A 13445-nucleotide genomic window follows, 5' to 3' on the forward strand; every position below is an offset into this window, starting at 1 on the left:
TAAAAATTTAATAATTCTTGCAACAGCGTGTGTGTTATCAACGATTAATTTTGAACAATAATAAATTCAGTTTTTTTTTAAAGATTACATAACAAGTGAAAATAATAATATGATTGAACAGTTCTATATATATATATATATATATATATATCACACATTATTATATTTAGTATAAAAGAAAATAACAATTAGCATATAATTGGATAAAATTAAATAGAAAATTAGACTAAATTTACATAAACTTGAACTTCAAGTGAGAATCTAATAACTGCAAATTTAAATAAACAATAACCAATCGTTAAATTACTGAACATTCATGAAGTGGAATGAAGAAAAGAAATTAACATCTCTGCTGGCCTACTGTAATACACATGACATACATGGCCAAAAATCTTGTCCCCTCTAAATATATGGTAAGACTCGAAAATAGCCATACGTATTGCATGGGTCAGCACTGATATGCCCGGGACTTTAGTTTCCATTATTAATACAAATTAGTGCTTTCCTTAATATACATAATTGTGATGAATATGACAAATGATTTCCCATATTAATAGGTGTGTTGCCAAAACTGAACAAAGCCATTGACTTGAACCAATTGCTTAGTGTTGGCTATAAAATCAATAAAACTACAAGTTTAATTTATAGAATTCCTCAATCTCCTTATCTTCTCACTCCAGTCTGATTGAGCCTCAAGTATGAATTAACTCATTGTGTTTTTTATTTTATTTTATTTTATTAGGGGATTGAAAGATTCAAATTCAAATATTTATATTTATTTTTGAATCATATACTTGGATTTGTCAGTGTTTTTGGGTTTTTCTTTTTTTCAGATCGATGCGATTGATTTTATTTTGTTGAAGTGGTTGCAGGATCAAAATACAAAACAATGGAGCTTGGCAAGAAACGGAGTCTGCTGCTGTTGTTGCCGTTGTTGATGCTTTCTGCAGGTTTGATTTTAACTAGAAGACAATATTGTCTCCAAAAATGAACTTAGTTTAAATGATGGGATTAATTAATATTTTTTTCAAAAGGGTTAATTTTAATTGAATCCCATTAATCATTGTCCTACTACTCTACTAGTGCTAAGCAAAGGTACTCTCATCATTATGAAAAAGATAAATAAAACAAAAAAAAAAAATCACTGCTTTGCCATATATATGCTCGAAGCATGCATGCGTGCATTCGTTATTATTTCTCTATCAAACAAAAGGGACAAATAATTAACAGATGACAAACATTTTGCAGGACTCATGAAAGCCAAGGCATTGTCCTATGATTATACAGCCAGCATTGAGGTAAGATTTTCCCTACAATTCATTCTGGAAATATAATTAATTAAACCTCCTATTTCATGCCCATAAAGTATGGAAAGAATTCTTTTTCTTTTTTAATTTTTTGGTTGGGCAAAAATGCTGAATATTATCTATCAAACTTCAGTGTTTAGCACAACCTCACAAACCTCAGTATGGTGGAGGAATAATTAAAAACCCAGAGTTGAATGGTGGCTTGATGGGATGGTCTACATTTGGGAATGCCACAATGGAACACAGGGAATTAAATGGCAACAAATTCATCGTGGCTCGTACCAGAAACCAATTCTTCGACAGTGTCTCCCAGAATCTTTACTTGGAAAAGAACAAGCTCTATACCTTCTCCGGTATTGCCTTGTTTAAGACATTTCTCTGATGTATATATACCACTTAATATGATCAATTAGATTCTACAAGTTTAATTTTGATCTAGAATGACATAAATTTTCTATTATCTTTGCGTTCATGAAGCTTGGGTACAAGTCAGTGAAGGGAATGCTGCAGTGAGGGCAGTATTCAAAACCGTAACTGGGTTCAAGCATGCCGGTGCAATTGTTGCCGCGTCCAAGTGTTGGTCCATGCTCAAGGGTGGCCTCACTGTGGATGCGTCGGGCCCTGCTCGGCTTTACTTTGAGGTAATAATTTCCTCTTGTTTTTGCTCAAGGTTTCCTTTTATTATCAACATCAGTTTGTTCTAAAAACTTAAAAATTAAAGTTGCTACTTCTTTCAGAGCCATAACACCTCGGTTGAGATATGGGTTGATAGCGTCTCGTTGCAGCCATTCACCCAAGAAGAGTGGAAGTCTCACCAATTTGAAAGCTTAGAGAAGGTCAGTACATATAATTTAATGACATTGTCTAGGAAACTCTGTGCAATACACAAACGCATTAAAAGTATATTCAAACAAAATTATTTCAAAAAATCTAACTAATTTTTAAGGAGAGTGAGACCTTAGATATTAGTTGCAGGTGCAAATTCCAGAAGAAAAGACATTAGTGCATATTTGAATGGAATAACTCATAATCAAGCTATAATTTTGCAGACCAAGGGAAGAGTCAGAATCCACGCAATGGATGCACAAGGGAACCCCCTAGCAAACTCGAAGATTACCATCCAGCAAAAGGCATCAGGAAAGCCAGTTGGTTGCGCTACTAACAAGAACATCCTCGACAACACTGCCTACCAGAACTGGTTCACTTCGAGGTTTACACATACAACCTTTGAGGATGAAATGAAGTGGTACAGCACTGAACCAACCCAAGGCAAGGAGGACTATTCGGTCGCAGATTCCATGATGCAATTAATGAAACAACGCAACATCTTGGTCCGGGGCCACAATATTTTCTGGGACGATCCCAACTTCCAACCGAGCTGGGTTCCGTCTCTCCAACCGAAAGACCTTTCCGAAGCAGCCAATAAAAGGATTAATTCAATAATGTCAAAATACAATGGTCAAGTAATCGCCTGGGATGTTGTTAATGAGAATTTGCATTTTAATTTCTTCGAAAGTAAGCTCGGGGAAGATGCTTCTAGCACCTTCTACAAAATGGCTCATGATATTGATCCATCGACAACTTTGTTTATGAATGAGTTCAATACCATAGAGGAGAGCGGAGATTCAGCATCGACACCGGCTAAGTACCTTGACAAATTGAAAAGTGCCCAAGCTATGCTCGGTGCCAACGGTAACCAGATGGCTATTGGGCTTGAGTCCCATTTCAGCGTTCCAAACCTCCCTTACATAAGATCTTCGCTTGATACTCTCGCTGCCACAAAGTTGCCCATTTGGTTAACAGAAGTGGATGTAAAGAGCGACCCCAATCAGGTAATATTTCCTCCTAATCAGTTAACAACATGATTAATATTCAATTATAAGTATTTTTGTTGGTTGACTCTTAATTACATGAGCAGGCAATGTTCCTAGAGCAAGTTCTGAGGGAGGGACATGACCACCCTGGTGTTGCTGGCATAATAATTTGGTCTGCCTGGAAGTCACAGGGATGTTACCGGATGTGCTTGACTGACAACAATTTCCAGAACTTGGCAACCGGTGATGTTGTTGACAAGCTGTTGAAAGAATGGGGAATCAAGACCACCTTAGAAGGCAACACCGATGCCGACGGTTTCTTTGAGGCCTCTCTTTTCCATGGAGAATATGAAGTGAAAATCACTCATCCGGCTGCAATCGATTCTTCCCTGTCTCGGAGATTCAAGGTGGAACCTACACATGCCTCTGAGGAAAACACAATGCTTCTCCAACTTATCACATGACTCCCTTTCATTATTGTTTCCTATACAGTCACCATTAAACTGCTCTTGTTTATGACATAGAACAATAAAAGCAGATTCAATCTGCTACCTTCGATTATTTTCTTGCTATAAAAGTTTCAAACAATGACTATTTCCCATTTTCTTTAGCCGCAAATCTTCTTTTTTGCTACATATTCTTATGCCACCGTAACTTGCTCACAAGATATAGAATAAAAACCTTTAATTGGGTAAAAATCGTTCACACATAATTAGTTGACTAGCATTCTTTCTTCCTTTAATTAACACAAACATGTGAAGTCAACCAGCTTGTCTAACATTTCTGATTCCAATTAATAAAGAAAAAGATTCATTCCTAAATTTAATCTACACCTTTCTTATACCATTTGGAAAAATTGTAAAGATATTTAACTAATACTTAATATACCTCGCTAGCAAAAAACCACAAACCCTACTTCATATCTCTCTTTGAAAGGCTTTGCAGTCTCCTTCTCAGAAAGTTTTCAAGGTGACTTTCATTCATTTTGTCTATTATATATATATATATATATATTATTTCTTATTTTATTTGCAATTTTAAAAGATCATTTTATATTATTATGGCGTCTTCGTCGTCCCCCCCCCCCCCCTCCCCCTTTTTTTGTTGGAAGAATGAGGAATGTATTAACTAATTTATATGCAGATAAAAATATATAAATCTGATCATCCATGTTATATATTTTTTCAGTTGTCCTCAACTTACTAAATTCTAAATTGGCTGTAAAATTGATATGTGGATTCTAACGATTAGCTTTAACTTTTTATATGTGTGTTTATATTTATATATTTTTGCCATTTTACTATTTTTTTTTTGACATATCAATTAAAGAAATTATGGGCTTTGTATGACTAGTATTATTTAAAAAATTAACAAACAAAAGGTCCAATACATAGTTAGCCCATGACCCATGTTTGAGGTTACATTAGTTAACGTGATAGAGTTATGGAAATGCAACAATCTGTATCTACCATACCACATTAAATACACATTTCCTTCAATTTGTCATCAATTGCACATATATATAATCTCAGACGTTGGAATACCTTAGCAGAAAGAAACGTTTTCAAATCAAATAATTGAAGCTTGGTAAGGTCAGCTAGGTGTGGGACATTAAGAACTTTTCTTTGAAGGAAAATATAGAGGAAGATCGTCGTCTATCTCTTCAGCATCTCTTAGACATTATTAACATTCCCCTTACCATAGCTTATTAGTTCGTAAAATCTCCAACTTTAATCTTCATCTGTAGGTGCGGAGGAGGACAGACTGCAGGTTTGCCGATTCCTAGTTAAAAAGATAGTAGTAAATTTTGTTTCTTATATTGTATATATGTATTTAATGAGTATCCACATCAATTATTTCCAAGACAGATGTCAATATATATTAATTAGATTCTATGGCAAACTTAATTAGTGACCCAAAATGGGGATACTTCACATATTTAATCCCTGTTTATTATTACAGGCTAAAGTTGTCTGGACATTTACTTGAAATTTCATTTGTTTGCCTTGATTATATACCACATTTAATATCATGCCAAAAAGCATACCCCCCTTCCTGCTTGAGTACAAATGTTTAATTAATAGCTTAAACTCATGACGTGAACCTTTTGCTTTTCCATAAGAGTGACTTATAAAACTCGTGGCTAAGTTCTAGCTAGCTTTTGCTTATCATTTCTCTCTTTTTTGCCCACTGCATGAAATTTAAGGTTGAGACTGTCAAGCTGGAGCTCTCATACAATTAAACATTAATGAAGATTGAGCTGGAAAACAATTTGATTATTTTTCTGATCTTAGGTACTCTCCACTTATCAGGTTTGTTTCCTATAAATTTTACACCTTTTTTCTTGTTTATCCTTTCGTTTTCTTCTTGTGGTTAAGTTTGTCATTTAATGAAGGAGATTTGACTTGAGATCTTTTTGGATAATCATTAACTAATTGAGGCATAATCAATGTAATTGATTTCTTAAACCATGGCATAATCCATGCCTTTACCTTAAGCAGCCACTTATCGTAACTATTTCTTTCCTTGTTATCACCATCACCACTTGTATTTAAGCACATCATGCTTCATGAATAAAATCATCTGATAGAGTATTCAAACTCTTCATTATTTGTATATTGCAGCTTTGACAATTTGATCTATAATTGGTAACTGAGTTGGCGGTGCATGTCACATTCCAAAATGAGAATTTAACTGTAAATCCTGTCTATCAACTTTACTACAAAAAGAGGGTGAAAAAGAAGTTCATTGTTCCTATACAGTGAGGCTAATGCTTACATTTGCCGAGCACAAAACAAGATTTTTCCTCTCCATTTTAGTTCTTACATTCATTTACTAACTAATTAGCTGTCTTTCATATCTCTAATTCACTGTCATATTAATTAGACTTTGATCAATGATAGCTACAGTACTGGTGGTAAGTAATGGAGAAAATTTTAAAGTTTGATATTGAATAGTAAAAGAAAATCATTTGTTTTACAGGGTTTGAAGCTAATGCCTTATCTTATGATTACACAGCAAGCATTGAGGTCAGCTAGAATGTGAACCGAATTCTTTTGATAGCACCAAATATATACAAAATGATAACTGATTAAATTTATTTTGCCCCTTTTCCTACCCCAGTGTTTAGAAAATCCTCACAAACCTCTGTAGAGTGGAGGAATCATCTTGAATCCAGAGTTGAATGTTGGCCTGGAAGGATGGCATGCATTTGGAGATGCAAAACTGGAACATAGAGAGCTTGCTGGCAACAAATTCGTTGTGGCTCGTGGCAGGAATCAGCCAAGTGATAGTGTGTCACAGAAGCTTTATTTGCAAAAAGAGATGCTTTACTCTTTCTCTGGTACACAACCGCATGTTTGCATATATTTTATTGTATGACAGTGTACTATAAACCCAAAACTTCCATCTTTCACAGAAGCTTATAAATGCTGTTTATATTTCTCATATAAGTGCTTTTCTGTTTTATTGAAATTACTATATTGAATGGAGTTTCAGTAAGAAGTGAATCTTGTCAAGGCATACAGCATTGTCTTAGGCAAAGGTGTTGAATAATACTAACGTAAACTTAAATATATATCAGCTTGGATACAAGTAAGCGAAGGAAATGCACCTGTAGCAGCGGTTTTCAAAGCAGCAACAGGGCTCAAACATGCTGGTGCAGTTGTTGCTGAATCTAACTGCTGGTCTATGCTAAAGGGTGGCTTCACTCCGGATGCCTCGGGCCCAGCCGAGCTTTACTTTGAGGTACTACTATTTTTCTTAGGGTCTTTAATATATTCTTATGTCCAAATCTTTTATTGCCCATGATAAAGAATATATATCATAATTTTTTACTTTAGAAAAAAATTAAGTTCTCATTTATTAGTTTAATCTCATAAGAGATTTTAATCTGTTTAGAGCAAGAACAGATCAGTTGAAATTTGGGTTGATAGCATCTCACTCCAACCATTCACCCAAGAAGAGTGGAAATCTCACCAAGATCGAAGTATTAAAAAGGTAAAATTCCCTTCATTTTTTCTTTTAATGTTCGATATTGTAGTTTGAATTGTCCGAACTATGAGCAAGAAACATTAACATTGACAGATTCGTAAAGCTAACGTGAGAATCCAAGCAGTTGATAAACAAGGCAATCCCCTGCCGAATGCTACAATTTCCATTGAACAGAAGAAATCGGGATTTCCAGTCGGTTGTGCTATAAACAAAAATATCCTGACAAACACCGCCTACCAGAATTGGTTTACCTCAAGGTTCAAAGTCACAACATTTGAAGACGAAATGAAGTGGTACAGCACCGAAGTGTCCCCTGGCCATGAGGACTACTCACCTGCTGATGCCTTGCTTAACTTTGCCAAGAAACATAACATCGTGGTTCGAGGCCACAACGTCATCTGGGACGATCCCAAGTTCCAACCGGGCTGGATTTACTCACTTTCTCCTGCAGCTCTGTCTATGGCTGTCGATAAAAGGATAAACTCCGTAATGTCAAGATACAAGGGCCAGCTTATTGCATGGGATGTTGTTAATGAAAACTTACATTTTTCATTCTTTGAAAGCAAGTTAGGGAAGCAGGCTTCCGCAAAATTTTATAAGTTGGCTCACATGGCTGATGGGACGGTCCCTTTATTTTTGAATGATTACAATACCATAGAGGACAGCAAAGATGGGAAATCCGCAGCAGCTAAGTATCTTCAAAAGCTGAGAGAAATTAAAGCTTTTCCTGGCAACAGTAATTCACGGATGGGGATTGGGCTTGAGGGTCATTTTAGTACTCCAAACCTTCCTTACATGAGAGCTTCCATTGATACTCTTGCTGCCACTGGATTGCCCATTTGGCTTACAGAACTTGATGTTCAAAGCAGCCCCAATCAGGTAATCATTAGGTTCGATATCTGAATTCATAACCTGTTTTTAGATGAAATTTTCTTCCAAAATAACTGAAATTTTTGAACATATTATATATGTTCCCCTAGATGTTAACCAATTGATATACTATTTGGAGCAGGCCAAGTATTTGGAGCAGGTTTTGAGGGAAGCACATTCTCACCCTAAGGTGGATGGCATTGTAATGTGGGCAGCATGGAAACCACAAGGTTGTTACAGGATGTGTTTAACTGATAACAGTTTCAAGAACTTGCCCACTGGGGATGTTGTAGACAAACTGTTGCAGCAATGGGATTCGAAGGCCCTGCTGGGATTCACAGACTCTGACGGTTTCTTTGAGGCCTCCCTCTTTCATGGAGACTATGAAGTCAACGTCACACATCCTTCTTCTTTGGCTCACAGCTTCATGGTCGTTTCAACTAATGCATCCCTGCAATCCCCACTGATATTTCAAGTTTCTGTATGAGCAAATTTATACAATATTACTAAATTCGAGGATTTAAATAATAAAAATAATTAAATAAGAAATAATTTTCGAATGACGAGCCAGACTTAACCGAGCTCACCAAACTCAGCCACACGTGTGGACACCTCTAGATTCTCTTGTGTACGAGCAAGTGGCATTGTAAACTGTTGGCAAGACATAACATGCCATCTTGGTTATATACTTGTCAGCAAATTAATTGTTGTTGATTTATTATGCTAAGGTTGTCAATCTGCCTGTCCTTTCTTTAAATTCTCAAAGCATTAATCGTTCTAAACAAAATAAATATTTACTTTCCTTAAATATTTCTCTTACTAAATTTAGTTGTCACTACAACAGCAGGCTCAGCACGCTTAGATTAAATCCCTCTCCTTCCTTCCTACCCACTGTTTTCTCTCTAATTCTTTCAATCTTCATTTGCCCCTTATAGCTACTAAAAAGAACATACTTCTACCCCAATACACGTTGAATTTTCTTTAGAGTCTATGGATTTGAAATGATTATTTGTGAGATTCATGATGTCTATTTTTGAATTCCATAGAATGAAGAGGGACATTCCATTTTTCTCTGATTCATTATTCCTTTTGCCTTTTTTTTTTCTTAGAGAAGCTCTAATTAAATATCTGATCTACTATTTTCTTTTGTAATTTTTGTTCTTCATAAAATATTTTTATTATAAACAAAATTAACAATTTTACAAATTCCGATCAATAAAAATTACTACAAAATTTTTGCGTTTACATCATATTCACTACTTATTTAATTAATTGAAATAGTTTTCAATTACAATTATAGTTATGTCCATTTCTTGTGATTATGTTAATGTATTGGGACTTTATCATTAAACAACTAGAATTTCTATTATGTATAATTCACCGAGTTCATGCAAGGGACGATAGGTTTCCCTTTTTCTCATCCACGTTTTTAGCCTATAATGTATCTCACAGAAAGGAAGCGATAGACCTATATATTTTATGGGTTGGTTTGGTTGCTTTGAATTATTAGGAAATTCCAAAATATTCTCAACTGAGTGAAAGAGTTAATTAGAAACGATTCAACTTTCAATCAAATGCAACATAATTAAAATACATACGTATATACATATTCAATCATATTAATATCATGATATAGAATTCCATTGGTAATAAATTTCATTTATTCAGCCTTTATTCGAACCTATTTCACATGATCTGCACCGGGTTCTTGCCTATTCCTGATTTGGACGACATTTAAACCAATTGTTAAACTTTATTGCCCCCACAATTCAGTTCATTATGATCTATTAATTATCTTTCTTAAAATAAATGGATATCATTTTCAGCACATTCATACATACATACATACATAAATGATATATAAATTTAACTCCAGGAATGCTTCACGGGACAAGCATGTTAGCAATTTTGCTCTTTTTTAAGTGATTATGTCCGTTACTATATTCTATGGGATGACTGTTCTTATATTCGCTGCCTTGTGTCTTGGGCTCTTGCCTTGTTTCTTTTCCTTTTAAAGTTTCAAATTGTCTTATAAACAGCGCCAGTACAACTAGTTATAACTTGCATTCTTCGTATTTTATTACATCAGGATAAGTTGGTGAAAAGATGAAGATCGCAGAGGCTCGCGTCTTATTTCTTTCATGCATTTTCCTGGTTTCAGGTTTCTCTCCCTTTCTCTAAAAGCAGTGACATCATAATTTTGGACACGCAAAGATAGTTTGCGGACCCTGCGGCAGCCTGTCTTTTTCATTATTTTAAGGATATCTTAACCAGTTTTTATTGTTGTGTCACTAATGATCTATCTGCTCTCAACTGGTTATGCAGGACATGGCAGCATCTTCGCTTTCCCCTATGACTACTCCGCAACAACAAAGGCAAGAGAATCTTCTAGCTATGTTGCTTCTTAATTTCCCGGTCTAATTACCAGAACTGTACTGCTTCTTTCTGAAAAAGAATACTTCTACTTCCATTGAAACATTAATGAATTTCAAACATTTTTGAAAAAAAAAAATGGCCCCAATATCAAGCAAGACATTCCTGTTAACTCATCAAAAGTTCTGCATCTCAAAAAGTTTCTTCCCTGCAAGGCCAGTGAGGTATAATCTGGCTTATAATTGAAAGAAGTAGGTTGTAACGGTTGGCATTTGGCAGTCCTCCATAGAAGGAAGTTACATAAGTGCTATAAATTTCACTGAGTGGGTGAAATTTAATGTGCATAATTTATTATTATTACTAACTCTTCTCAACTCATATATGTATCAAGCAGTGTTTGGCAGCGCCGAAGAGGGCTCAATATGGTGGAGGGATAATAGTTAATCCCCAGTTCAATCAAGGGACAAAGGGATGGAACTTTACCGGTAAAGGAGCGATCAGGGAGGGAGTATCAGAGGATGGCAACAGGTTTATTTTAGTACATAATAGAACGGACTCATTAGACAGTTTCTCTCGGACAGTTCAGCTTGAGAAAGGAACTTTTTACACCTTTTCAGGTAAATCCCGGTCAAGTTTGGCTAAGCTCCAATTGCTCATCTATTTAGAGGATGTCTAATGATAAAACGATGACGTACTCCAAACTAAACCCCTCAAAAATGAAAAACAAAAAGCTGTTTTTAATTGTGTAACTGATTGGTTCTCCTCCCGAGATTTAATTGACTGACTGATAAATATTCAGCTTGGATCCAAATTAGCAAAGGGAGTGAGACAGTAGCCGTTGTGTTCAAGACTTCTGATGGTAAACTGATACGTGGAGGTGAAACCATAGCTAAACAAGGGTGCTGGTCGCTTTTAAAAGGTGGCATAGTTGCCCAATTCACGAGACCTGTTGAGATTCTCCTTGAGGTGAAGTAGATACTTGTTTTGGTTCTTTCATCTGCCTTTTGGGTATGCACTTGTACGTCAAAGACTGTATTCTTTGGAAACGAATGGATTCATGTTTGTTTTCATAAATGCAGAGCAAAAATACAAGTGTGGAAATATGGGTTGATAATATCTCGTTGCAACCATTCACAGCAAAGCAGTGGAGGTCCCACCAAGAAAAAAGCATTGAAAAGGTAACTGAAAATAAAGGACAAAAGCCTTGCCATTTGTATAGATTATGCCTGAAATGTAAGAAGTTCCAAATGTTTTATCTAAATTGGATATAGACTCTTGAAATCTTTCCTGCCCCACGGTTGCGAATTTGATTCCTGCAGGTCCGTAAGAGCAAGGTGACATTCCAGGTAACATTTGCCAATAGAACTGCAGCAGCAGGAGCTATAATCTCAACAGAGCAAACCATGTCAGGCTACCCATTTGGATGCGGCATGAACCACCAAATTCTCACTAGCACAGGTTATCAGGAATGGTTTGCTTCGAGGTTCAAGCTTACCAGTTTCACCAACGAGATGAAGTGGTATAGCACTGAAAACAAGCAAGGTGAAGAAAACTATACCATCGCAGATGCAATGGTAAAATTTGCCAAACAGAATGGAATTTCTATTAGAGGTCATAATATTCTCTGGGACAATCCCAAGATGCTGCCTGACTGGGTTATGGACCTTCCTCCAGAGGAGCTGCAAAAAGCAGCGACACGAAGGTTGAAGTCAGTGATGTCAAGATATGCAGGACAATTAATTGGGTGGGATGTAGTGAATGAGAATCTGCATTTCCGCTTCTTTGAGGATAAACTTGGTGAAAATGCCTCTTCAGCCTTCTACTCGATGGCTTACCATCTTGAACCAAATACAACCCTTTTTATGAATGAGTATAATACAATCGAATACAGTAAGGATCAGGCCGCTACTGCATCAAAATACAAGAAGAAACTTGAGGAGATTCTGTCGTTTCCAGGAAACGCACACATAAAGGCAGCAATAGGATTGGAAGGCCATTTTAGTTCTGCCCAGCCCAACATTGCTTACATGAGATCTTCCTTGGACATTCTAAGAACAATGGGATTGCCTATATGGCTTACAGAAGTGGATGTGGGTAAAGGACCAAATCAGGTACTACATTCCTTCAAGAAACTAAGACAAAAACAAGCACAAACATTCACTAATTATCTTAAGTAGTAACTTGGAATTCTGTTTTTTATTACCAATTTTGAACAGAGTTGATACTCTGGTATTTGTTCCTGGCAGGCACAATACTTGGAAGATATACTAAGGGAGGCTTTTTCACATCCTGCAGTTGAAGGAATTATCATTTTTGGAGGACCAGAAATTTCCGGATTCGATGTTATGAACCTGGCAGATACAGAGTTCGCAGCAACTCCTGCTGGAAAGGTTGTGGACAAGCTGATTGATGAGTGGAAATCTGGGACTAGAAAACTTAGAGCAGATAGTAGAGGACTGGCTCAAGTTTCACTCTTTCACGGAGATTACAAGGTAGAAATTTACCATCCCCTGACTAACTCCTCAACTACTATCAGTTTTAAGGTTACAAAAGAAACAGAACATAGTACTGTCTTTGCTCAAATCGATGCTTGAGTTTTTGTTACAAGGTCATCTTACGCTTGGCAATAAAGTCAATTTTGTTTTTCACAAGATCTGTTACAAAATTTTACTACATTGGCATGCAAAGCAATCTTCAAACTTCAAGATCAAAAGCTTTCTTGGATATCTTACCTGTACCTTGAGGCCATGGCATATAAACACGCAGCTAAATTTCATGGATGATAATTTAACAAATGAAAAGAAAAAGGACTCCTCATATCATCTGTCACTCGCAACAGAAATTGTTATTTGCAACGAAAAGAAGGGTAAGTTTTTCCACCGAATTACAAGAAAAAGAAAAGCTATGATTCATTGGTTTGGAAAGAAAAGAAAAAAAACATTGGAAACCATGTATTATGTATCTACAGCGAGGAAGCTTAGTCACAAGCTGACAAAATTCAAGAGCAGTAGGCAGCTTTCGAAGCCCTTTGATTCAACTTCTCATAGCTATAAAACATGACACAGCGGCCACAACAAGCGTGATTGCA

General features: G+C 36.1%; 3 protein-coding genes across 3 annotated transcripts; all 3 read left to right on the plus strand.

The window, feature by feature from the left end:
• Window positions 1–889: 889 nt before the first annotated feature.
• Window positions 890–3615, plus strand: LOC18608092 (endo-1,4-beta-xylanase 5-like). Its single transcript, XM_088803962.1, has 7 exons — window positions 890–950; window positions 1249–1298; window positions 1441–1660; window positions 1785–1948; window positions 2045–2143; window positions 2357–3139; window positions 3226–3615. Exons 1-7 carry the CDS (start codon window positions 890–892, stop codon window positions 3583–3585), a joined length of 1737 nt encoding a protein of 578 aa, XP_088660088.1. The 3' UTR covers window positions 3586–3615.
• Window positions 3616–7242: 3627 nt separating this feature from the next.
• On the plus strand, window positions 7243–8717 carry LOC18608093 (endo-1,4-beta-xylanase 5-like). Its single transcript, XM_088803911.1, has 2 exons — window positions 7243–7993; window positions 8127–8717. The coding sequence occupies exons 1-2, from the start codon at window positions 7400–7402 to the stop codon at window positions 8469–8471; spliced, it is 939 nt and encodes a 312-aa protein (XP_088660037.1). The 5' UTR covers window positions 7243–7399; the 3' UTR covers window positions 8472–8717.
• Window positions 8718–10312: 1595 nt separating this feature from the next.
• Window positions 10313–13171, plus strand: LOC18608094 (endo-1,4-beta-xylanase 5-like). The gene is made up of 6 exons (XM_088803347.1): window positions 10313–10399; window positions 10752–10974; window positions 11157–11323; window positions 11437–11535; window positions 11677–12468; window positions 12604–13171. Exons 1-6 carry the CDS (start codon window positions 10313–10315, stop codon window positions 12949–12951), a joined length of 1716 nt encoding a protein of 571 aa, XP_088659473.1. The 3' UTR covers window positions 12952–13171.
• Window positions 13172–13445: the final 274 nt, after the last annotated feature.

This window comes from Theobroma cacao, chromosome 2, assembly GCF_053813885.1.
Source record: "Theobroma cacao isolate CCN51 chromosome 2, ASM5381388v1, whole genome shotgun sequence".
In the NCBI taxonomy this organism is placed as follows: Eukaryota; Viridiplantae; Streptophyta; class Magnoliopsida; order Malvales; family Malvaceae; genus Theobroma; species Theobroma cacao.